Source organism: Microcaecilia unicolor, chromosome 6, assembly GCF_901765095.1.
Source record: "Microcaecilia unicolor chromosome 6, aMicUni1.1, whole genome shotgun sequence".
NCBI lineage: Eukaryota > Metazoa > Chordata > Amphibia > Gymnophiona > Siphonopidae > Microcaecilia > Microcaecilia unicolor.
The window spans coordinates 44,900,273-44,927,172 of NC_044036.1; the positions used below are offsets into that span (position 1 = coordinate 44,900,273).

Consider the following 26,900-nt stretch of genomic DNA (forward strand, 5'->3'; position numbering starts at 1 on the left):
GAAACGAATATGCGCAAGTCACAGCAGACCCAAAAGTGAAAGCACAGATTGGCATCTGCTTCCTGCGTTCAAATATAAGCGTCCAAGCTAAAAAAAAAAAAAAAAGTTTAAAACGCATAAATTTAGGACACAGAAAACAGATGCCAATGTGTGCTTCACATTCGAGTTGTGCCAGGTGAATGCGTACAGGAGCTGAGCTTACCACAGAACTCCTCTGTTCATGCGCCAGGCACAGTCCAATACTTGCATCTCATTAGCATTGAGCATTATGGTGTGCACAGGTTAGGTAGGGAAGAGAGACTATTGAGGACTGGCTTGGAGGGGGAAAATATGGGTTGTATAGATGGACCAGGGCAGACTGGAAGGCATAGCGTTGAGTGTGGTGTAGATGGTCTGGGAGTAGGATGGTAAACTGTGGCGATGAGTTGAGGTTTCGAAGGAAGAGAGACTGATGGGACTTGCAGTGCTACCCCTAGAATTTCTTGTACCCACAAGTCCTCCCTGACCAGTTGGTAATTTGTGCAAAGTAAAATTCAGCACCTCCAATAATTTTGAAAAGTTGGCTCCTATGTCAGCGATTAAGGAGAAAAGTTGTTCATCAAAGGATGTAATTGGATTATCAATGTGACAGTTGAAATCTATTACTATTAAGAGATTAGTGAACTGAGGAGTGGCCTAGTGGTTAGGGTGGTGGACTTTGGTCCTGGGGAACTGAGTTCGATTCCCACACAGGCAGCTCCTTGTGACTCTGGGCAAGTCACTTAACCCTCCATTGCCCCATGTAAGCTGCACTGAGCCTGCCATGAGTGGGAAAGCGCGGGGTACAAATGTAACAAAACAAAAAAAAAGTCACTGTATCAGCAAGAGTTTGGAATAGTGAATCCCAGAGAGAACTGTCAAGGATCAAAGGAACATAAAGCAAAAGAAAATGTGAAGGTGGAGAAGAGTCCAGACTAAAAGAAAGGATTCAGGGGAGGACAGCTGATCAGAGGCAAGTTCGCGAGAAGGAAAGGAAGTGGGGACCAAGATTGGCAAACCTCTTTCCTTTTTTTGAAATCTGGCAGACAGAGAAAGCAGTATAGTGAGAATGTAGTCATTGAAAGAGTAGTGGGTCCTCACCTCAAGAAAGTCAAGACTATGTGCCCTTTTTGACCCATTGATATTTTAGATGTTTTATGATTCTAAAATGGCCGCTCCACCATATGTAACTGGTGCTTTAACATCCATTTTTTCATGTACAGGCTCTACATCAGTGGATCCTGTTCTAAAATACTAGGACATCTTGAGATGGGTAGGGCAGTGGGGGTGGTCCGCCTCTGGTGCAGGCAGCAAAGGGCTGCACTGAGCAGTCGCGCGGCTGTTGGTTCTGCTGGTTCCCTGCCCCCTCTGACATCAACTTCCTGTTGCGGAGCAGGGGACCGGCGGAACCGGCAGCTGTGCGACTGCTGAGCTTACCCTCTTGCTCAGAGGAGGGAGGACAGGGGGACGTGCCTGGAGAAAGGGGGGGGGGGTGCTCCACCCCAGGTGGCAACCAAGGTAGGTGTGCCACTGCCTAGATGTCTCAATTCCAGTTTGTATGCTCTTTCTAAAATGTCGCTTCATGTGTTTTAATTTTTATTAATACCAGAACTTTAGACTTAGGAAAATGCTGCTGCTACTCTGAGGTTTACTGTAGACCAGGGATTCTCATCCCAGTGCTCAGGATACACCTAGCCAGCTATGTTTTATGGATACCCACAATGAATAGACCACAGTCTAAAGGACAGGCAAAAAAGAACCAATCGGTCATTGAGATGGAGGAAAAATAATGACAATAGATCACCAATATGGCGGAAGAATATTTTTTGAGTTACTCTTTCTCAATAAACCTTCTTCTACCATGCTGGTGCTCTACTGTCATCATTTGTGTTCCATCTTGACTACCCACAATGAATATTCCTGAGAGAGATTTGCATACAATGGAGATGCTGCATGGAAATGTATCTCATGCATATTCATTGGGCAGTGGGGGTGCTGCGTGTCTTATCTTCCGCCTGGACCGATATACTCACATTACCCCTCTCCTCAAGTCACTTCAGTGGCTCCTGATCAGATACCACATACAGTTCAAACTTCTCCTGCTAACCTACAAATGCACTCAATCTGCAGCCCCTCACTACCTCTCTACCCTCATCTCCCCTTATGCTCCTACCCGTAACCTCTGCTCATAGGACAAATCCCTCCTATCAGTACCCTTCTCCACCACCGCCAACTCCAGGCTCCGCCCTTTCTACCTCGCCTCACCCTATACTTGGAATAAACTTCCTGAGCCCATATGCCAAGCCCCCTCCTTGCCCATCTTCAAATCCTTGCTCAAAGCCCACCTCTTCAATGTAGCTTTTGGCACATAACCATTTACCTCTATTCAGGAAACCTAGACTGCCCCAATTTGATTGACTGCATTCTTTGTCCTTTAGATTGTAAGCTCCTTTGAGCAGGGACTGTCCTTCCTTGTTAAATTGTACAGCACTGCGTGACCCTGGTAGTGCTTTAGAAATGTTAAGTAGTAGTAGCAGTAGTAGTATATCCTAAAAACCTGACTTGCTGGGTGTGTCCCGAGGACTGGGTTGAGAACCCCTGTTCTAGTCAAAAACCTCACGTATGTAATATACAACATACCAAGAAAGAGTTTGCTCTCTTTACTGTATCTGTAGTATAGATGAGCTCCTGGTGTGTGCCTCTGACAGGGTTAATGGTGTGCTGAGTGTAAGGCTTCTGGGAATTTACCGCAGCCCACATCTCTTCGGGAAAACGGCATGTTCTGCACTCCTCGGTGGTTTTTCAGCTTCGCCTGTTACTCATTTTGTTTGCCAGCTTTATTGTATAAATTGCTTCCTATTTCATGTTCCTTGCAGGCCTCAGGCCTGCCATGTCATTTCTCTGTTTGTGCTATAATAGCCTTTATCGGGGTGGTTTTCAAGATATTTACTTGGGTGAAATGATCTGACTGAAAATTGTGCTCCTCAAATGCAGCAAAACGTGTGTGCGGGTTCTATGGCACATGGACAGCCACCTTAAGGGGAGCATTCCTGGAAATGTATTGAGAAAAAAATAGTGCATGTACATTCAAATTTCAAATGCCATTCTGGCCTTCTCCCCTTGCCGCCCACTCAAAGAGCAAGTGCAAGGTCCATGGACTAAAACGCACTCTTTGCCCTGGCTAATTTTAAGAGCGAAACAGCACAGGAAGTTTCTCCTCAAAAACGTGCATGAAGTAAGTGTGTTCAATGTAGGCGGATCGAAAATCCCCCGCCCCCTTATAAACTGATGTTCTGTCCTAGATAAATGGACAGCAGCTCTCCAGAAACATTTTTGAAGCAGGAAGACTCTCCCACTGACTTCTCATTTGGTCACATATAAGCAAAGATTCTTAGCTTGCATGAATAATAATTTTATGCCCTCTTTCAGCAACTGCTCTTGCCATGACCATCTAAACCAACCTCTTCAAAAACGCTTACCCCACCGATCCACCGTAAATCCCCACACCCAGCAACACAGCATAACCAATGATCGTACTGGACAATATACAATCTACATTCCTTTCGACCCTCATGGTGCCTGATACACACCTACCTCATTAGACCACAATATAACCTGTATTTGTTATCAACCGAATTGGCGAACGCCATTGCGGTACTCTGTAAGCCACATTGAGCCTGCAAATAGGTGGGAAAATGTGGGGTACAAATGTAGCAAATAAATAAATAAAATAAATAGTTCACCTCTCCGGGTGTCAGCATTACTGATGCATGCTGTCTGTTTACACCTAAACAGGACCTAAGACTAGAGTACAGTCTCTCGGCTCCTAAAAAACAGTTTACAGTATATTGTGTTAATCTAATTTGCTTTAACACAGGGGCAAACTGACCATTGGAACAACAGGACAGTGCCCGAGGGCCCACAGCAATAGGGAGCCCAATCTCCCCTAGCTTTCATCTATTTTAATCATTTTTGATATCTGGTTAGGGGCCCAAGGGCTCAGATCGTTGTCAATCCACCCGTTCTGTAGCGGTATTTTGTCCACTGTTATGGGCTTGACGGCATCTTTGTGGATACCATAGTATTTATAGTGGTATAAGTTTTTGGTATTTCACTGTTTCGTTTCTGCACCAACTCATACCATTTTTGCTCTTACTGAGGAAGACGGGTGTTTCCTGTCGAGACATGACCCCGTGTCAGGTCTGCTGCAAGAGTGGTGCCCAATAAAGATTTATATACTACTCATTCGGCTGTGAAAGTCTTTTTGGTTCACACCTACTCTTGGATTTGATGGTTTCTTATGTGACAAGGGTTACCCTATGGCTCCAGAAAAAGGAGGACGGATTGAGCCAGTCCAGGTTTTACTTCCCCCCCCCCCCCCCCCCCCCAACACTGACTCTCTTGATAAGTCAAAATGAAAGTAGTATAAACGTTAAACTTTCAGATGACTAATAATTGGAAGCTCAGGGCAGAAATAGAAAGAACCTCCTCCTAGCACTGGGATGCAGCTGCCGAGTCACCAGCATGTCTCCTAGGTACGTAAGGAGTTTCAGCATCGTTTACACCACAGGAATGGCCCGGGTGCAGTCACTGGATATCAGCTAAGAGCCTGACACTGGTATCACAGGCAGACATGGAAAGCTGGGGGATTTTGTGACAGAAATCTGGACCTCTTCGAGCAAAGGGGTGAAAGTATCTGGAAAGAATCCCAAGAAGGGGACAACACACCAGAAATAAACACTGGAATAACAGTCATGGTTTGCAGTAACATGATAACCAGTAGAGAGGGGCTTCCCATGGGCCCCCCCCCCCCTTGCTTAAATTATTTTATTTTATGGTAATATAGCCTCCATTCCCAGCACAGATGGGCTAAGTCTTACAGACCTCTTGCAAATCATAGCATAGGCTCTTCAACAGAAACGAAAAATTCACCTCCAGGGCCTAAAGTATTTAACTAGAAACAAGTCCACAAAGACACTACAGATGCAGCTTTCATGCTCCAAAATTAGTGTTTGCTAGGGGGAAAATGTCATCAACAGTGCAAATGGGTTTTTTTTTAACAAACCTTTATTATTAAAGCAGCATCATTAACAAAAAAAACACAGCACAAGATAGATACGTAGTGGTTTCTTCAGTGCATCTATCTAATACAAGAATAACCTAACTATTCAGCAACTAACCCAAGCCAACCAACCCCCCCCCCCCCCCCCCCCGACCAACCACACATAAAGCTTATGAGGAAGAACTCTCAACCATTAAGAGTCCGCATGTCTATTTCCAGTGTAGATACAGTATCGATAACGTCGAGGAGCCGTGAGGTGATACATATCATACCACTGGTCCAATTTTTGCACCACTGCAGAAAGGCCGGGAACCTGAGGCAATTTCAAAGTAGTAGCAGTTACCATCCTAGCTGCAGTCAGCCCCAGGTGCTACAGCAGATCCGAACTCTCAGCCAATTGGTGAAGCTGTACTTTCAAAAGAGCAAATTCCACACGTGGTTCTAGGTCCTCCTGCAAGATCTGAGAGAACATGTGGAAAACCCTCATCCAAAAAGGTTGGGCAAGAGGACAGTCCCACCACAAAAGCCAATAAGTCCCCTGACTCGCACATCCCCTCCAGTATAGATCTCCCAAACAGATCCCTATTTTAACCAGTCTCACAGGAGTAAATATCACCTTAACAGAACCTTATTCCCATTTCCCACAATTAAAATGGGCGCCCTACCCAAATCATCCTCCCACTAAATCGTATACTTGAGGTACCCTTTACAGTTCAGGCCAGTGGCATTCCTAAGTCAGCTGCCACCCAGGGTGCATCGCCGCTGCGCACCTCCTGACGCATCACCTCCACTCCTCCAGCGCATCACCTCCATGTGGCTCCACACCCGGTGCATCACCTCCATGTGGCTCCACCCCCTAGCACATCACCTCCTGGGGGTGCAGGGAGCAGTTGCACAGCTGTTGGCTCCACCATTTCCCTGCCCTGGAACAGGAAGTAACGTAAGACCAGTGGCGTTCCTGGCCTGGATGGCACCCGGGGCGGAGCGCTGATGCGCCCCCCCCCCCCCCCGCTAAATGACACCTCCCCCCCCTCCGGCAAAATGACACCCCCCCCCGGATGCACGCCACTGGGGGGGTGCCATGGCACGCGCCTGCTCCGAGTTCGCTAAACTTCGCTTCGCTGCAGCTCCCTCTGCCCCAGTACAGGAAGTAACCTGTTCCAGGGCAGAGGGAGCTGCAGCGAATGAGCGATGAAGCTTAGCGAACTCGGAGCAGGCATGCGCCGCGGCACCCCCCAGCGGTGTGCACCCGGGGCGGACCGCCCCCACCGCTCCCCCTTGGTACGCCACTGCGTAAGACGGAGCAGGGAACTGGGAGAGCCGACAGCCACGCGGCTGCTCCCTACACCACCTTGCAGCATGCACCCGGAGCGGACCACCCTCACTGCCCTGCCCTTGGTACACCACTGATTCAGGCATTGATAAATCTGGGAAATTTTGCACTGCAGGCCCCAACAAAAATTCAAACTGTCCCTTACCCCTGCCTAAGTCAGCCAACACCCAGGGTGCCCGAAGATAATGCTTAACTTGTAAATAGGAGGGGAACACATCCCTAATGCTGTTGTAACTCCTCAAAGAGTTGCACCCCTCCCCCACCCCCACCCACACAATTAGAATTAAAAAACTGATCCATACATACCAAACCCTGCCTTTCCCAATTCTGAAACAAAGCCTGACCTCTCCCTGGGATAAATTCCACGTTATACATCAAAAGCGTGTACCAGGAATAATGCCTGCAATGCCCTCCAGATTTTCATAGTTAAAGCTCAAAAGAGTCCTCCCCATCCCTCCCCCAAGTGACCGCTCAGAGGCTGCCATGGGAGATGCATCAATGAAATATCATCCTCCCCCTCCTGTTCAAACTCCACCCATTGCTTAACTTCCTGCGTTTGCCACACCAGAATCGCCCGTAACTGGGAAGCATAATAATAATACCTACGCATATTAGGCACTGCCAGGCTGCCATCTTTTTTCCCCTAACCACAAAATATGACGCGCCACATGAGAATGCTGACCCACCCAAAGAAACCTATGAAATAAATGCTGGGCCGGGCCGGTATCATCACCGGTAATGCTGCAAACAGGTATAATAAGCGAGATAAAATCATCATTTTCAATACTTCAATACGACCCAACCAGGAAAGAGTTAACTTGGTCCAGCTATCAAAATCTTGAACCAGCTGGCTAATCAGTGACTTATAGTTCAAATCATACAAATTAGAGCCCGCTCCACCCAGAGAGATACTCAAATAGCACAACGAGGAATGCACCCAGCGTAACGGAAACTGGGACCAAAACCCATCAACAGTGCAAATGTTAACATTTTGGTACTGATCAGTGGCGTAACTATGGGGGGGCACGGGGCCTGGGCCCCCTCAAACTGGCTCTAGGGCCCCTGGTTTGGCTGGTGGGGGTCCCCAACCCCTGCCAGCTAAGGCTTGCGCATGCTCAGTTTAATTAAAATGAGCATGCATGGCGCTGAAAGCAGGACAGGGCACCAGCAATGTAAGACCAGTGCAGAACAAACGGTTTAGCTGGCTGGGGTTGGGGACCCCCACCAGCCAAAGTACCTTCCAGCAGCAGCAAGTGGTGGGAGGGGGAGCAGCGGCGATGGCGGGGAGGCAGAAGCGGTGGGGGGGGGGGGGCAGAGGTGGCAGCAGGAGGGCGGCAGCAACGAGGCAACCAAAAATGGGACCCCCACACCTTGGGCTCTGCCCCCCCTCTTCTGTCGAGGTCTGGCTACGCCCTGATTCCTCCAAATACGAGTCTCTCCTTTTTAACTCCTTTTCACTTTTTCTCTGCAATCCTTTGAACTCCAGAGTGGCAGGGGAACCTCTGGAATAGGCACTTGACAGACACACATCTCACTAGGGTCTTCATTCACTCTCTCCATGAGACAGACCCAGAGTGAGAGGTTTACTCCCGCAGAGCAGAGACACTCTCCACACCTTCTGGATCTTTCATTTTGAAATGAGGTGGAAAAAATGCAGTGAAACAGGCTTGTTTCACTTCATTTCAAAACAAAATGGACGATAGAAGCAGTTTTATTTAGGAACAGTGCCTGCTGTTTGCAAATGGTTTGTGCTATTCTCAGAACAAAACAAGCCAAAATAGAACATCAACAACAACAAAAAAACGTTGCTATGCTCACACTTAGAGAAATGCCTGAAGCATCCTGCGTCACCACCTGTATCTACTGCAGGAGCTTAGTGGCTAGAAGCAGGCTTCTCCTTCCCTTCACCAGCACCAGCATCAAATCTTCTCAGTGTAGTGACCAACACCTTGGCCTGTACTATTTTGAGCACTCCTGGAAGGATGAGCTACACAAGTGGTTCAGTTTCACTCCTTATCTTGACAAACACATTATGCTCTCTGTTGTGAAAAGTCCAACAACTCCTTTTCTGTAAGAACAGACAAAGAAAAAAAAGTCCCTCTAAGGGACCTGTGCTCTGAAATGTACACTAAAGATTCCTGCGCATGCTAAAAGGCTCTTCATGCAGGGCACAAGGTTTTCTTTATTTTACTCACCTGCTGTAATGCAGTCTCTGTGATGAGCACACATTACCTTGCTTGCCAACATGTGCATCTCAAAACCCCCCCACACTAACCAACACCAAGTAAAAGAGAGTTCATTTTCCCCAACTCCCTGCCAGTAGCATATTGCCATTCTCTCTATTTACCTAAGTGAAACACAAATGGGGTAATTCTTTTAGTGGACATCGCCTTTTAGTTGCCTTGATGCTGGATGGAGAGACATTTTTTCTATAACAGCATTTGAGTGTCTGGATTTCGTTATACAAATAGTAGCACATCATAGTGTCGAGGCACCTGCAGTTACACCGGCCATAGACTTGATGTAACTGTGGGCAGTAGTGTAGCCAGAAATGTTTTTACAGAGGGTGCGTCTCCAGTGTGACCCCGTCTCCCCCACGACGACGACCCCCTCCCCTTCCCCTCCTCCCAGTACCTTAAAATCACCTCTGCGGCAGTTTTCGCACGGGCAGCGGCATTCATAGGCTGCCTGTGGCCTACACTAGGACTTCTTCTCTGAACTGTCCCGCCCTTCACAAAACAGGAAATTGTGTCAGAAGAAGTGGGACAGTTCAGAAAGGAAGTCCCGGTGGGCAGCCTATGAGTGCCACTGCCTGGGCGAAGACTGTAGCAGAGATGATTTTAAGATACGGGCAGGTGGGGGTAGGGGGAAGCTGGGTCTGACAGGGGTTGCATATAAGTACATAAGTACATAAGTATTGCCATACTGGGAAAGACCAAAGGTCCATCAAGCCCAGCATCCTGTTTCCAACAGTGGCCAATCCAGGTCACAAATACCTGACAAGTTCCCAAAAAAGTACAAAACATTTTATACTGCTTATCCCAGAAATAGTGGATTTTCCCCAAGTCCATTTAATAATGGTCTATGGACTTTTCCTTTAGGAAGCCGTCCAAACCTTTTTTAAACTCCACTAAGCTAACTGCCCCTACCACATTCTCTGGCAACGAATTCCAGAGCCCAATTACACGTTGAGTGAAGAAAAATGTTCTCCAATTCGTTTTAAATTTTCTACATTGTAGCTTCATCACATGCCCCCTAGTCCTAGTATTTTTGGAAAGCGTAAACAGACACTTCACATCTACCCGTTCAACTCCACTTATTATTTTATAGACCTCTATCCTATCTCCCCTCAGCCGCCTTTTCTCCAAGCTGAAGAGCCCTAGCCGCTTTAGCCTTTCCTCATAGGGAAGTCGACCCATCCCCTTTATCATTTTCGTCGCCCTTCTCTGCACCTTTTCTAATTCCACTATATCTTTTTTGAGATGTGGTGACCAGAGTTGAACACAATATTCGAGGTGCGGTCATACCATGGAGCAATACAAAGGCATTATAACATCCTCATTTTTGTTTTCCATTCCTTTCCTAATAATACCTAACATTCTATTTGCTTTCTTAGCCACAGCAACACACTGAGCAGGTTTCAACGTATCATCAACGACGACACCTAGATCCCTTTCTTGGTCCGTGACTCCTAACGTAGAACCTTGCATGACATAGCTATAATTCGGGTTCCTCTTTCCCACATGCATCACTTTGCACTTGCTCACACCGTCATCTGCCATTTAGATGCCCAGTCTCCCAGTAACGTAAGGTCCTCTTGTAATTGTTCACAATCCTCCCGCGATTTAACGACTTTGAATAACTTTGTGTCGTCAGCAAATTTACTTACCTCACTAGTCACTCCCATCTCTCTAGGTCATTTATAAATATGTTAAAAAGCAGTGGTCCCAGCACAGACCCCTGGGGAACCCCACTAACTACCCTTCTCCATTGAGAATACTGAACATTTAACCCTACTCTCTGTTTTCTATCTTTTAACCAGCTTTTAATTCACAATAGAACACTACCTCCTATCCCATGACTGTCCAATTTCCTCTGGAGTCTTTCATGAGGTACTTTATCAAACTCCTTCTGAAAATCCAGATACACAATATCAACCGGCTCACCTTTATCCACATGTTTGTTCACCCCTTCAAAGAAATGTAGTAGATTGGTGAGGCAAGATTTCCCTTCACTAAATCCATGTTGACTTTGTCTCATTAATCCATGCTTTTGAATATGCTCTGTAATTTTGTTCTTAATAATAGTCTCTACCATTTTGCCCGGCACCGACATCAGACTCACTGGTCTATAATTTCCCGGATCTCCTCTGGAACCTTTTAAAAAAATCGACGTTATATTGGCCACCCTCCAATCTTCTGGTACCATGCTCGATTTTAAGGATGTTACATATTACTAACAATAGCTCCGCAAGCTCATTTTTCAGTTCTGTCAGTACTCTGGGATGAATACCATCTGGTCCAAGAGATTTGCTACTCTTCAGTTTGTAGAACTGCCCCATAACATCCTCCAGGTTTACAGAGAATTCGTTAAGTTTCTCCGACTCGTCAGTGCCTGCTAGATTCTATCTGTTAATGCTGTGGTACAAAGTTTTTAAAACTAAGTGGAAAAGACTATAGACATTAGTTGATAAAATTTGCCTTTTATATTTTTATTTTGCCTAACACTAACCTACAATTCCTCCTTTAAACCCCAATCTTTAAGTTCCCAAAGCACAAAGCAAAATAGTGTTCATGTACCAAAGTGGGGTGGAGGAGTGGCCTAGTGGTTAGGGTGGTGGACTTTGGTCCTGGGGAACTGAGTTCAATTCCCACTTCAAGCACAGGCAGCTCCTTGTGACTCAAGTCACTTAACCCTACATTGCCCCTTGTAAGCTGCATTGAGCCTGCCATGAGTGGGAAAGCACAGGGTACAAATGTAACAAAAAAAGAAATGTCCTCTTCTCTCAGAAAGAAAGTTCAGTGAGACCTTTCCTCTTTATATAGTTTTGAATCTAAGGGGCCTTTTTTTAAACAGGCTCTTTGAAGCTGACTCAGCAACCTATGCAAGTATTCTACTTCCCCACACCTTAATTAACACTTAATTGAGGTCACTGGATGAGCTACCTCTCCAGCAGCCAAAGAACAGAAAATAACTGCCTTTAAGAACAAGAGTTTTGGGCTGTTTAGTTTCTACCTCTAGAAAAGGTTTCAATTTAAAACTATGGGGAAAATGCCTATTTCTAGAGAAAATTTCTGTTTAAAACTATGGGGAAAGGGTTTGTACACTATCTTGCTTATTTTCGAAGGAGAAGGGCGCCCATCTTCTGACACAAATCGGGAGATGGGCGTCCTTCTCCTAAGGTCACCCAAATCAGCATAATCGAAAGCCAATTTTGGGCGTCCTTAACTGATTTCCGTTGTGGGGACGACCAAAGTTCAAGGGGGCGTGTTGGCAGTGTACTGAAGGCAGGACGGGGCGTGGTTAACAGATGGGTTTCCTCAGCTGATAATGGAAAAAAGAAGGACGTCCCTCACGAGCATTTGGCTGATTTTACTTGGTCCATTTCTTTTCCATGACCAAGCATCAAAAAGGTGCCTGAACTGACCAGATGACCACCGGAGGGAATCGTGGATGACCTCCCCTGACTTCCCCAGTGGTCACTAACCACCTCCCACCACGAAAAAAACAACTTCAAAAACTTTTGTCTTTTTTTTTTAGAGTATGTCCTTCGCTATGTGTCCACCCCTGTGACGGCAGTTAAGGATTTCCAAAATGTGGATGTTTCTGTGAGAAGGACATCCATGCTTTTGCTATGCCTCTGACACCCTCTTTATTTACTTATTTTGATTTTGGATCACAGGTAGTAGCAGTGGGATTTGAACTGGCCATCTTGGGATTGCAAGACCAGTGCTCTAACCACTAGGCCACTCCTCCATGCCAGTCCTTTGATATTTGGCCATCCCTGTGTGGGGGGGGGGGCAGTATGCAGGTCCCTTGGGGGGGGGAGGTATATGTGTGTCAGCGGAGGCATAATGAAGGTGTGGACATCCTTCTTTCAAACATTTTGGATATCCTCAACTGCCTCCCATAGGAATGGCCAAATTTCAAGGGAGTGGAGTAGAGTGGCCTATTTTGTTCTACAGCACAGTCTTGCACGCTCACTTTCTTCTTACCCTTCTTTCTAGAGCAGTGCTTTCCAAACGTGTTCTGGGTCTGGTTTTCAGGATATTCACAATGGAAGTACAAGAGGTTATCTACATGCACTGTCTCCACTGTATGTAGATTTATTTTATGCACTCAAACTTCTGGAAAGCACTAAAAACAGATCTGTTCAGAAGAGCATACCCCACCGACTCAACATAAAAAACCTGGACATTTGCAGCACAACGTAACCAAAGACCATAATGGACATACCCTAACTCTTCCTCTCCCTCCCTAAGTTCTCCCCAATTGTCTTTACCATACATGTACCTCATTCTACCATAATATCACCTTGATATTGTTCACACTTTGTATTTGTTCACACTGGAATCGGTTAACACCGTTTACGGTACTATGTAAGCCACATTGAGCCTGCAAAGAAGTGGGAAAATGTGGGATACAAATGCAACAAATAAAATTGATCAGGAAAAGTTTTGGTCATGGGTTCTTCCAAGTCTGTTAGATAATGCTAGGAACCTAAGTTACTTTTGGGCTTAATTGGAAGTCTGTATTCTCAATAAATAGATAAATAAATGTATTATTAGGCTGACAACAATTTAATGGTTTATTATACTATCTCCAACACTCCTGACCTTTCTTCTTTTCAGGCTTGCTTACATCATGCTGTTACTACTTGGCTTCAAACTAACCATCTACTGTTTAACTCTGATAAGCCCATTGTATGCTGGGTTACTGCTCATATATTTCAGCCAACTCAGGTCCCTAATCTCTCTGGAACACCAGTTCATTTAGAAGAATCATTCAGATAATTGGGGATTCCCAACTATCTTTTACTCAGCAAGTCTCAAACATTGTAAGACAAAGGGTTCTTTATTCTGCATAAATTGAGATCTGTTGGGACATTTTTTGATGATGTTACTTTGCACACTCTTCTCTGTGCTGTTCTTGTTTCACGGATAGACTACTGTAATGTTGCTTATGTTGGGGTATCTAGAACGAACTTAAGCATTTGCAAACTTTGCAAACACAGCCTCCCGTCTAGTGTGTTGAGCAAAGAGGCAGGATCAAGTGACCCCCATTGCTTTACCGACCTCATTGGTTGCCTGTTGAATGATAAACCCATTTCAAAGTTGCAGTTTTGGCTTTTAAAGTCTCGCATGCAGGTACACCATTATTTCTTCATTCGTTTGCTTTAATCAATAAACGATCAATTGGTTTTACTGAACCCATTGTCGCACATTATGAATCTGTCACTTTGCTTTTTTCTTCCTTGCTTCAGCACTATAGAATCATTTTCCATTGTCTCTCCGTTTTGAACTGTCCTATAGAAAATTCAGAATCCTACCGAAAACTCATCTTTTTACCTTAGCTTTTGATGGATCATCTGAAGGTTAGCTGGAACTTATGCCAGCCTGCATAAGATTTGCAATTTGATTTAACATTTGATTTATTTATGTTCAACTGTAGAACATTTAATAAACAGTAAATTATAAACAAAATGTAGAATGCTGTTCCTTACCCCACCCCACCCCCCACCTCCAGAATGCTTCTTTTTTCTTGATCTGCTCCTTTGTACTTCCAACTCAGATTGAAATCAGGTTTGGAATCTGGTACCATGAGCTTTCATTTGCAACCATCTGAGGAATCCCCCCACCCCCAGGTTATATCCACTCCAAGCAGACTTTGTCTGGTCATTGCCATAATGGTCCTGAGCAAGACCATGCATCAGGGCTCCCAATGGAGCCAAAGGATGTTTACTGGAAATGTCTTTCTTTTTTTAAGGTATTTTGTTTCAGTTTGCCACTTCCGATCTTCCTTTTGTAATTAGTAAATACCAGTCTTAAATAATGCACACTAACTCCCCTGTTCACTAAGCAGTGCGGCAATGCCGACACAGCCTATTAAAAGTGAACGGGCTGTGTCAGCATTAGCGCACAGCAGCTGCTAGCATGGCTTAGTAAGCGGGGGGTAAGTAAGATTAACTCACGCTAATAAAAAAATAATGAAATTCTGGGATTTCTTTTACCACTCCTAAAATGACATGTATGTGTATATGATTCAAATAAACTGCACACCCCTGCCAAAGCCCTGCAATTGTGAGACCTGCATCTGGCCAAAGGAGGAAGGCACCCACCAAAGGTGGAGGTACACTCAATCCCTACAATAATCAGACAAGCAGGAAAAAGGAGTAGGGCAAGCTGGCTCTTTCCAAATAATGAGGGAGACATATGTATGAGTCCAAATCTTTATTGAAAGATACCAGCTTGCCCTACTCCTTTTTCCTGCTTACCTAAATCTGGCCACCAGATGTCACTCTTAAACAATATTTTTTTTATACGGAATAAAAAAAACACTGATATGCAGATGCGCAGAAGCAAATGTGGACTCTAGAGGTCATTTAGTGCTGGACTAGCAACTGCATTTGCTACCGTCCAATGTTCAGAGCCAATGAACGCATGAAATAACGAGCTTGCCAGCTCTGAATGCAAATTGCATGCAAAAGAGGGGCTCCTGCATTCCTCCCTAATGCTTAGCGGGTGGCACGCCAAACAAGGGTACTCCTCCTGTGGGAAACCCTATGTCGGCTTGGAGCTGACAGAGTTTGCCAGGGCATTGAGGAGAAATGAGGAGACCCCCAAGTCATGAGGGTCTGGAGGTCCACTGGACCTCCAGACCGCCCCCCCCCCCCAAAACATAAGGACCTAGAGGTCTGGTGGACCCACAGACCCCTCACCTGCCCACCCCCCACCCACCACCATAAATATATAGAACTCTGGTGGTCCAGTGGGACCCTACCCAGGCCCAACGTGACCCCCCCCTAAACCTAACTCTGGTGGTCTAGCATTGTTCCCCCCAAACCCCCTTGTACCTTCAAACAGGAGGAGAGACTAGCAATAAATGCCATGGGATTATGGATTTGTCTAGGGCAGGGATATAAACTGCAATAAATGATGTGGGATTTTTCTAGGGCAGGGCTAAATCAAGTCCAGTGCTTGTGTCCTCTTAGAGTGACGGGATTTAAGTTTATATTTATTTATTTGTTACATTTGTACCCCACATTTTCACACCTATTTGCAGGCTCAATGTGGCTTACATAGTGCTGTGAGGCGATAGCCGCCTACGGTGAAGAAACAAATATAGATTGAAGTTATTTACAATGAAATAGATATAAACAGACACATCAAGGGATCATAAAGAGGGAAGTTATATAACGAATATAAAGTTCAATAAAAGTTTGGGTTTCTTTGTGTTGTTGGATTTAGGTAATTAAGTTGGGTCAGTAGGATATACTGTTCCGAACAGGTAAGTCTTTAGTAATTTCCGGAAGTTGAGGTGGTCGTACGTAGTCCTCGGGGTTTTGGGGAGTACATTCCAGAGTCTTGTGCCTATAAATGAGAAGCTGGATCCATGAATTGATTTATACTTGAGACCTATAGAAAAAAATAGATACAAAAACGTGTCATGAATTTTTCATTGTGGATATCCTGAAAATAAGATTTGTTTATAACCCTCTGAGGTTGTTTTCCAATCACAGATTTCAGAATACAAAAGTGCAAATTATTCAGAAAAAGTTCATATATTAGAAATATTGAATTTTCTATGACCTAGGGGAGGAACGTATCTTGAGTCTGTGATCTACCTGTGCATAATAGACAGGAGGGGGTGAAATATTTGTATGTTTACCTATACATATTAGAGATGATAGCGCCTATTATCATGAGGTAGATAGCAGTAAATAGTGCTCTTCACTTTGTGATTTTCCTTTCTTCTTGTATTTTATTTTTAAACTGCCTTAATGCATCTTCACCAACTTCAAAGGGTGATATATCAAATTTTAGAACAAACAAAACTATTTTTAGGTGCCCAATTTACCACTGAATAGTTTGCCGTATCTTTGAATCAAACCAAAATCGGATGTTTTTTGGTGGCTCCTAGCAGTGGTGTATCTAATCAAGGTGTGTGTGTGGCATATGCACCCCCTGTCAGTCCCTCCTTCCCTTCCTGGCCCTACTCTGTAAAGATCTGAAATTCCCTCCCTCCCTCCGCTCCCCCCATGCCTTTAAATCATTTCCAGTCTTCACCAGTCAGCGCCAGCAACAGTGGCACTCATAGGCTGCCTGCACAGGACTTTCTCTCTGAACTGACCTGCCCCTTCTGATGCAACTTCCTGTTTTCTGAAGGGTGGGATGGTTTGGAGAAAAACCCTGGTGCAGGCCGTATGGAGCCTATGAGTGCCATTGCCATTGGTGCTGCCTGAGCGAAGACTGTTGGTGATTTTAGGGTACGGTAGGAGGGAGGAGCAGAGGATGGAGGGAGGGAATTGCAGATCTGTGTGGGGCAGGGCCAGAAAGGGAAGGAAAGATGCTGTGGGAAGTAGAAGAGGGACTGACAGGGAGTGCATATGCAACACACGCACCTTGATTGGATATGCCACTTCTAAGAGCCATATCACCTTTTGAAGTTGGTGAAGACACATTAAGGCAGTTTACAAATAAAAAATAAAATACAGACGCACCTCCTGTTGAAAATTCCTGGCTACGCTACTGGATCCTTGGTCTGTACACAAGAAGCTGTAAGCAGCAGGCTGTAAAATGATTTAGGAGACAACTCAGATGAGACACAAGAGTTTTACCTTAGATGACCCTTAGCAGTAGTTTAGATTTGACTGGTTTGAAAAGGAGAGAAGAGCAGGGGTCTGGTTGGTTTATGAGATCCAATGAAAGGAATAATGGGAAAACAAACTATGTATTTCATTGTAGAATATGAGCCTGTCAGAAGCGAGAGGAAGTATACTTCATTACAAAGTGACGTTTCAAAAGCCAGATCAGGTACAATGGAACATCACCACACAAACCTGGTTTGTAAAAACCATTGACAAGACAGCCTGCAAGATAACTGTGGCAGCTTATAATGCCAGAGGAAACTCCCCACCCACAGCCATCAGCATAGCCCAGGAGGACATTTCAGGTAAACACTGTTTCTGCTGCTCTCTCTGTTATCAATAGAAATCAAACAAAATAAAACATGGAAAAGAAAATAAGATGATACCTTTTTTATTGGACATAACTTAATACATTTCTTGATTAGCTTTCGAAGGTTGCCCTTCTTCGTCAGATCGGAAATAAGCAAATGTGCTAGCTGACAGTGTATATAAGTGAAAACATTCAAGCATTACTATGACAGTCTGACAGGGTGGGAGGATGGGGGTGGGTAGGAGGATGCATGGGGACATCAAAGCATATCATTGATATTCTAACAGGATGGGTGTAGATAGGTGAGGGGTGGGGTGATCAACAGAGACATACAGCTTTATGGTTTATAATGGGCTAGGAACCCCAGATCCTTGTTAAGTCCTTTCTGTTGGGTGTTAAAATATTCAATCATTCTGACTTCAAAGGTCTTACGTTCTTGTATGGTTTTAAAGTTACCTTTCAGGATTCTCACTGTGAAGTCACTGGTACAGTGTCCTGGTCCTGTAAAATGCTGACCAACAGGTGTGGGAACCCTACTGGCACCAGTATTGTTCATGTGATGTCTATGTAAATTGAATCTTGTCTTAAGCATCTGGCCTGTTTCTCCAATATAGCATCCTTCGTTACATTTCTTACACTGAATGCTGCTCTCTCTGAAAGCAATGGTCTAGCTAGGCCTTGGCTTCGGCTCCTTTCTAAAGCAGATTTTACAGATGTGCTGCCTGTGTAGAATTTGCAGTTTATGCTTCACTGGAGCTTTATTGACCTTTCTATATGTTTAAGAAGTGTAAAATTCATTGATTTCCGATAAAAGTGTTCATACCTACTACAAAGGAACTTTTGTCTGCTTTTCTTGGAGGCCCAGCCCCCTGCTCCTCACTCCTCCACCCAGTGGTGTGCTTTTCATATATAGATAGGTTTATGAGCAAAGACTTCATTTTTGGCCAGTTCACCGGTTAGGTACTGTAAACAAATTCCTTATAAATTGACTCAAAAAGAAAAATGTTGAACCATAAAATTGACTCAAAAAGGGTGGTTCTCTCTCTCACCCCCCTCCCTTCCAAAAAAAAAATTTAATCTGACTTGGTTTAGTGCCTTCTTACTCTTTCATAATTGAAAGAGAAATTTAAAATCCTTTTTTAATCCAAATCTGACCTTCAGTGGTGTACTGAGGGCGGGGCGGTGATTGCAGTCTGCCTGGGGTGCACGCGGCAGGAGGAGTGCAGGGAGCAGCCGTGTGGCTGTCGGCTCCGCTGATTCCCTGCTCCCTCTGCTGTTATTTCCTGTTCTGGGGCAGGGGGAGCAGGGAATCAGCGGAGCCGACAGCCGTGCGGCTATTCCTAGCAGGTAGGAAGAATGCACCGGGGGAGGGGGCTTAGAGGTGATGCACCAGGGGAGGTGTCGTGCTGCACCCGGAGGGGGGGGTGCACAGCGGCAATTCGCCCCGGGTGGCAGACGACCAAGGAACGCCACTGCTGACCTTGGTGTCCAATTATTCAAGCCTTAGAAGCCACCATTTACTAGAAATCAGACATCTTCTTTCCAAATGATGCTCCATGGGCACAGAATTCCAAAGGGAGGTAGCAATATATGAAAAGACCAGAAGATGCCAAATTAAGTGTATCCAGCAGACACAGATAACTGACTCTTATCTTTAGTGCTTAAATCCCTAGCTGGAACATAAATGAGCACAAAACTAATCTTTTTTTCAGAGATGGGGAAGCAATAGAACTAGAGGTTATGAGTTGAGGTTGCAGGGTGGGAGACTTAGGAGCAACATCAGGAAATACTTTTTCACCAAAAGGGTGGTGGATGACTGGAATGCCCTCCCAGGGAAGGTTGTGAAGATAAAAACAGTGACAGATTTCAAGAATGCGTGAGATAAACAGAGGATCACTAGATAGAAAAAGGATGGATTCCAGTCATAGGAGCCAACTTTTCAAAATGATTGGAGCTGCTAAAACCAATGGAAATTAACCCTCCCTAGACACAGAGTTTGCTCAATATTGAGGGTACTCAAACACCTATAGCACCCACGGAGCTGGCGCCTAGGATTCTAATTAAAACCAATTAAATGACCTCATAGCTGGAGTGAGCTTTGAAGGCAGCTTCAGAGGTTGGGAAGGGAAGTAAGACCAATGCCGGGAGGACTTCTATGTTTTAGGTCCCATAAATGGCAACGACAAATCAGGATCAAGGCTGGAGTGGGCTTTGAAGGCAGCTCCAGTAATTGGGAAGAAGGACCAGTGCCAATCAGACTTCTACGGTCTGTGCCCCAAATATTGGCATGGAGAGATGGCGATTAAGTATGCCAGTGTTTAATCATGAATTGGAACCCACTTTTTGGGCAGACTGGATGGACCGTGCAGGTCTTTATCTGCTGACATTTACTATGTTATTATATACTGGGGGCTTATCTTATTCAACACTTTAATCACCAAACATAGAATCCTAAATTTGATGCCACAATGAAGATGCCAGTTTGATGGGTAAATCTCTGCTCTCTGGGCTGCCAGGGCTGGGGGTGCTGTAGAGGCAGTGCCCCATAGCCTCTGGGATAAGGGAATCTCTGCCCTCGTTCAACTGCAGCACACTGTGGTCAGGGTTCAGGGAGCTGATGTAATAAAGTGCGGAATGCTTTGCACATAACTTAGCGTAGCTTCTGCGCAATTTTGTGCACTACCGCGGGCATCCTATGTTCACATGAGTTTTCTGCATGAGATAACAGTGCACACTCAGGCAGATACAGGGGCAAACTGACAGTGATCTGGGCCTCCAGGCAATGAGGATCATTGGGCCTCCCTGGTCCCGCTGCTTCCTGCCCCTTTTCTCCCTGCCTTCAGTGCCACTGACCTTTTCCTTTAAGCCAGCCACTGATGCTGGAACTTCCCTGTGCTGCAGCCCACCCTGAAGATCAGGTTTTATGGCATTTCTGAATCTGAGTTTTAGCTCCATTTTATCACCAGAGGCTAAAAAAAATGTTGGGCGAATCAAATCTTAAGTCAAAATATGAGAACTCATCTTTTTCTTATAAAAATTGATCCAGCATTCAAATGTCTTTGTTTTACCTACAAATGCACTCAGTCTGCTGCCCCTCACTACCTCTCTACCCTCATCTCCCCTTACGTTCCCGCCCGTAACCTCCGTTCACAGGATAAATCCCTCCTCTCAGTACCCTTCTCCACCACCGCCAACTCCAGGCTCCGCTCATTCTGCCTCGCCTCACCCTATGCTTGGAACGACCTTCCTGAGCCCTTACGCCAAGCCCCCTCCCTGCCCATCTTCAAGTCTTTGCTTAAAGCCCACCTCTTCAATGCTGCGTTCAGCACCTAACCCTTACCGTTCAGTGAATCCAGACTGCCCCAATTTGACTGCCCCGATCGGACCGACCGTTCACTTGTCTATTAGATTGTAAGCTCTTTGAGCAGGGACTGTCTCTCTTTGTTAAATTGTACAGCGCTGCGTAACCCTAGTAGCGCTCTAGAAATGTTAAGTAGTAGTAGTAGTAGTAGTTATCTGTGCATTATACAATGCTGATACTCATTGACAACAAAACCTGTGTTGAAAAAGTGGGGAAATATGCGCTTACTATGTTTTAAATAATGAATCTTTTATATGTATTAAAGCTGTACAATGGAATAACACTTTTCCTTTTAGAAAATTAAAACTATTATTAAAAGGACTGCATCTGAGGCTGTAGCACAGGGGTGGATAACCTGTGGCCCGTGGGTTGAATGCCGCCCACCACTGAATTTTATGCGGCCCGTGAGACCAGGAAATGATATTTTTGGTGATTTTAAATACTGTATTTCACATTTAGGGCCCTGTTTACTAAGGTGCATTCGTCTTTTTAATGCTCCTACACTTAGCGTGCGCGCTAACCATGTAGGCACCTATAAGGATATTGTAGGCACTTACATGGTTAACGCCCGTTTAAAATGTTAACGCGCCTATAATGCTGCTTAGTAAACAGGGCCCTTAGTTTCAGAATAGCTCCTTTGTTTTTTTCCATTGTTTTTTTTGTTAAATTTTGACTTATTTATTTATCACAGAAGGTCTATGGAGCTCTGTACATTTCTGGTTCTAACATTACGCAAACTTGCGGTCTGCTACAGATAGTGCTGACATTCATGCGGCACTCTGTGTATAAAGGTTACCCACCCCTGCTCTAGCACATGACTGTCATTGAATAAGTTCCATAAGATAATTTGCTGGTTCTTCGTTCTAGGTTTACCTTCTCCTCGTAATGCTCGGGCTGTAGCAAGGGATAATGACAGTATCTTTTTCACTTGGGATCCACCAAGCAAACTGCTAGACCAAGTTACGGTGTATGTAGTGGAATGGGCAGAGCTTTCAAACAAAGACCAACACAATTTAAATTGGGTTAAAATTCCTGCATCCATGCGATCTACGTTAATAGCAGGTAATCACGAAAATGTTTGTCTACAGCTTTGTTTTTGTAAGATAGCCTTTACGTCAGAGGTCCTCAAATCCAGTCCTTCAGGTCCACAACCCAGCCTGGTTTTCAGGATTTCAACAATGAACATGCATGAGATCTGTTTGTATTCACTGCTCCCATTGGATTTGAGGACCCCTGATTTAGGAGTTTACGTGAAAAGTATGTCAAAAGTATTTAGACCTTTTCAGAAGGACAGTTTAAAATGTAGGCTTGTTTGAGGGCAGTGAGCACATTTTGTGTTTACCTGTGAAATCCAGGGCGCTGCTGCCCTTCACACACACAAATCACACTGGCTCAGTACTGATGAAGGTTATTCTTTGGAGCAAGAGGGGCCTGGTGGGTACAAAGATGCCAGGACTTGAACGCTACCTTCTGTCATTGATTAATCTTTATAACCCTGATTTGCCCAGGGCAAATCACTGTATTTCACCTTGCCTCAGGATTGTAAGCTCTTTGAGGAGGGGACTTGTACCTAAATACTTATGATTATCGTGCAGTGCTGTGTATGCCCAGCCGTGCAATATAAACAAGTAAGAGTGACTGGATTAGTGACTGTTATTACAAAAGGTGATGCATCCGTGGGTCTTACTTTTATTTCTGTTTCAGGGAACATAAAACCTTATTTGTGTCATTCTGTTTGTGTGTATGCGCTTTCTGAAAAGGGGGCAGGTGTGGCTTCATGTACAAGGGGATACGCAAGACAAGCAGGTAAAGTGTACACTTTATTATGGTTCTTCCTAGGCTTTAAGCAGCAGTCTCTAAAAAGTACAAACTTTCTGAAGATGATAATGTAGGTTAAAAAAATTGGGAACCCCCTTCCCTCATATATAAGGTTACCATATGTCCGGTTTTACCCGGACATGTCCCCTTTTTTAGGACACAGCCGGTCATCCAGGCAGGTTTTGCCAGCCTGCTCGTTTGTCCGGATTTGCAGACAAACAGGCAGGCTGATGGGCAGGCGGGTGTCCTATCCTTCCCTCCACTCCTTTACCTTAGTGTGGTGCTCTGGTGGTCTAGTGACCTCTTCGGGGCAGGAAAGAGCCCCCCCCCCCCCCCCCCCCCGGCGTGTCTGCAGATTGTCTTGCTCCCGGCGCCACTTCAAAATGGCTGCCGAGAGTTCAATTGGCGGCCTCGCAAGACTTCCACAGAAGTCTTGCAAGGTCACTGCTTGAACTCTCGGCAGCCATTTTGAATCGGCACCAGGAACAAGAGAGATCTACAGCCACGACATTCAGGAAAAAAGGGACTCTTTCCTGCCTCAAAGAGGCTACGACCACCAGGGCACTACAATAAGGTACAGGAGGGAAGGGGAGGGGTAGTGAATGGAGTCATGTGGGTGGAGGGAGGCTGGAAAATTGGGGAGGGGATATACATGGGGGGAGAGAGAAGGAATCTGGTGTTCATTTGGGGGGGTCAAAGTAACGGGGGTAGGGTGGGGGTGTGACAGGAGGCAGGGTGAGGTGTGACGGAGTGGGGCGGGGGTGCGACAGAGCAGGTCATGTGTCCTCTTTTTCCTTAGGACAAATATGGTAACCCTACTCACATCCCGATTGCATAGTGTGCTTTTGAAACTCTTGAGGCATAGGGGTGAAGTGAGAAGGGGAGATTTATGTTTGTTTTCTGTTTTGGTTTAAAATGTCTATCTTCTTCTAATGTAATTCCACCATTCATGAAGTATTGTAAGCCACATTGAGCCTGCAAAGAGGTGGGAAAATGTGGGATACAAATGCAATAAATAAATAAATAAATAAATGTATTGATTAATATATAGAGCCGCTAAGAGAAATGGTATCATGATGACTTGAATTGTATATTCTCCTTCAGAAATAACTGACTTCAGCCTCTGTTTTGCTTATTTGCTTTTGATTGATTTTGATAATCATCTTTTAACTCTTCTAATCATTGATCAGTTTTATCGTTTTTAAGATTTTATTTTTTATTTTGCAGCCCCATTATCTGGTCCACAAATATCTTGGCAACAGAGAAAAGATAACAGTGTTTTGGTTTCGTGGGAAGACATTACAGCAAACCAGCAAATGGGGTGCATTATTAGTTACAAATTATATTTACAGGAACAAAATTCAAACTCTGCCCCGAAAGTCTTCGGTATGTACTCTGTATTAAATGATAATGTAAGGTCTTCCCACTCACTGCATTCCGCATTGAAACCTTGTACATGGCTGTCTGCTGATCACGCCCCAGGACACACAGGGGCCTAGGGCACAACTGGAGAAGAGGTCCCAAAACCTATCTTAAGGCTATACCTCCTTCAGCTTGGAGTAGACTTTGGGCCTCTTGTGCTGTGGAAGCTCGGGGCAATTACAATAGTTGCCTTGCCACCCCTTAGCACTGGCCCTCCCAGGACAACATTCATTGCATAGAATTATATCCAAGTACAGTAGTAGTTAAAAAACTCAAATATGGCCTAGGTGTCCGTTAATTCTTCATGGTAGCTGGGGCATGACTTTAGAATGCAACTTTCTGTTTTGTAATGTCAGTGGGGTACATATTCTATACCTACTTATACTAAATATGAAAAGATTGATCAAAATGATATTCATAACCTATCTGATAGGCATCTCCACCTCTCTAACCTACTCCTTTAGAAACATGTAAGAGGGTTAAAAAATAAATTATGCTCACCTGAGGTAGGCAGTGTGAGAGGGTTCCTGGAGCTGCTAGCTGCAATGTGCCGACCTTTTAACCCTCTTACAATGTCTTACCATTCTAGAGCAGTTGGGTCTTCATGGGCTTAAAAGATGTCAGAGCCATGGTGCCTTCACCACTTCTCTTGGCAAATGACATGACTACTAGAGGCCCTTGTGAAAAGGGTAAGGCACTCCTACTTACTATTTAAGCAGCTGCTTTGGCTTCCCATTCCATATCGTGTAATTTTCCTTACACATAAGGCTATTTGTGTAGGGGGCTCCTAGTTATCTGTCAGCATTAGTTTTTGTGTACCCTCCTTGTAGGGCACTCCATTCATTGGATTCCAATCGCCTAGTGCTCCCACCACCAGCTAAGGGGAGTTATGAGTTTACTCGTCATACAGCTTTCTTATTTGTGGAATACTCTCCCCCTTATATAAAAGAGGAACTTTCTTTGCCCCGATTTAAGACAGGTCTTAAGACTTATTATTTTGAGCAGGCTTTTGGCAGCTAGCTGTAGGGTTCAGTGGTTTTTGTACCTTGCATGATGGATGCTACAGGCTTTGATACTTGTTTTATTTTGTTATAGTTTGCTTTTATTTGGGCTTTGGCCTCTTTATAGTGTGTCTGTTGTCTTTGCTTTATGAATTTTGGCATTCCTTTCTGTTTTTAATTTATAACAATGTTATTGATGACAAGCCAATGCATACACTCCAAAAATATAACCATAAACTGTTTACATAGAAGAACACATATGAAACAATTGAATGTATCTACTGTCATCAACCTTTTAACCATGTTAACCCCTCCCCCCTCCCTATGTGAAGGTATACTTAATATATTATTGAAAAGTGGCAACATACATCAGCCTTCTTTGTATACATGTACCCATTATAACCACTTCAAACCAGCCCGTCATAATACGCAGAACAAATAATGGGAACTGAGTCTTCCTCATATGTTATCCCACATTCCCCCCCCCCCCCCAAATCCCTCCCACTTTTACCCTTCACTCCTCCCTGCTCTAACCGAAACAATCCAACCCGAACAATCTCCGCTTCATTTCCCCCCCACCCTTCCTAACCCTAACCCTAACCTCTCCTCCCCCCTCCCCCCTTCTTACCTTCCCCTGCCTCGCTCTTCACCTCCTAACCTTCTTCCTTTCTGTTTTAATAGTTGTTTGGAACCACTTTGACCTCTCTTCTTGGCCTGTGGGTTGAATGCAATCCCACTATTGAATTTTATGTGGCCTGCGAGACCAGAAAATGTTATTTTTGGTGATTTTAAATACTGTTTATGAAGGAATAAAATAAACATAATAAATATACTGACATCTTTCACCAGTGGCAGTGGTGCAGGTAGTAGGTCTCTAGCATCCCTCCTGCCCATTGAAGACTCAGCCCTTGTGGAATGCTAAGATGCATTTTCGGGCAGAAGAGACTTTTGCTATGCGGGAAGGGAGGACAGGGATGCCTTATAGGGGGAAGGACTTACAAGGTTGATGGATGGCTAGCAGGGGTAGATACCTAATTGGGGAATACCTATTGAGGAGGAAGGCCTTACAGGGTAGGAATATTAAATAAATTATGGGACATCCCTTTGGCGTTAGTACCCTAGTAAGCTCGAGTCTTATGTGCGTAGGGATAAGGAAAGGTATGAGAAACCATAGACGTTATGACCCATACCACTAACATAAGTTTTTTACGAAGCTGCGGCAAAAGGGGGCCTACACTGGCGTTAGCACATGTTTTTGACGTGCACCGAGGCCCCCTTTTACTGCAGTGGGTAAAAGGCAGGTCTTTCTTTTTTTAAAGAAATGGCAGTGTGGCAAGTGACAGACAACCAGGTGGCATTCACACTTTCCACAGAAACGGAACACAAACAGAAATTGGGTGGAAAGGAACCGGTATCAAGTGATCAGTCACCACATCAAGGTAAGATGCTCCAAAAGAAGCCTTTATTGGGACCCAACACGGTCCGTGTTTCGGCTAAAACGCCTTCATCAGGGGTCTTGACAGGCGCCTTATATAACGTACTGTCAATATAGATCCACAAGCAAACCTTGACAAACGTCTTGTGTAACGCGCCTTTGCATTTGTATTGACAGCACGTTACACAAGACGCTTGTCAAGGTTTGCTTGTGGATCTATATTGACAGTACGTTATATAAGGCGCCTGTCAAGACCCCTGATGAAGGCGTTTT

General features: G+C 44.8%; 1 protein-coding gene and 1 long non-coding RNA gene across 2 annotated transcripts in view; one reads left to right on the forward strand and one right to left on the reverse strand.

Annotated features, from left to right (window-relative positions):
* The window catches only part of IL12RB2 (interleukin 12 receptor subunit beta 2), a 112,519-nt gene that overhangs the window by 67,433 nt on the left and 18,186 nt on the right, over positions 1–26,900 (forward strand). The window contains exons 10-13 of the mRNA XM_030206182.1: positions 17,378–17,585; positions 21,819–22,013; positions 22,656–22,757; positions 23,997–24,155. Of these exons, the coding sequence (XP_030062042.1) occupies positions 17,378–17,585; positions 21,819–22,013; positions 22,656–22,757; positions 23,997–24,155 (664 nt within the window). The remainder of the gene's footprint in view (positions 1–17,377; positions 17,586–21,818; positions 22,014–22,655; positions 22,758–23,996; positions 24,156–26,900) is intronic.
* LOC115472092 lies at positions 16–26,587 on the reverse strand. Its single transcript, XR_003942465.1, has 4 exons — positions 26,577–26,587; positions 24,896–24,898; positions 13,872–13,882; positions 16–87 (listed from the first exon to the last, which is right to left on the reverse strand). It is a non-coding gene; the product is annotated as an uncharacterized LOC115472092 (long non-coding RNA).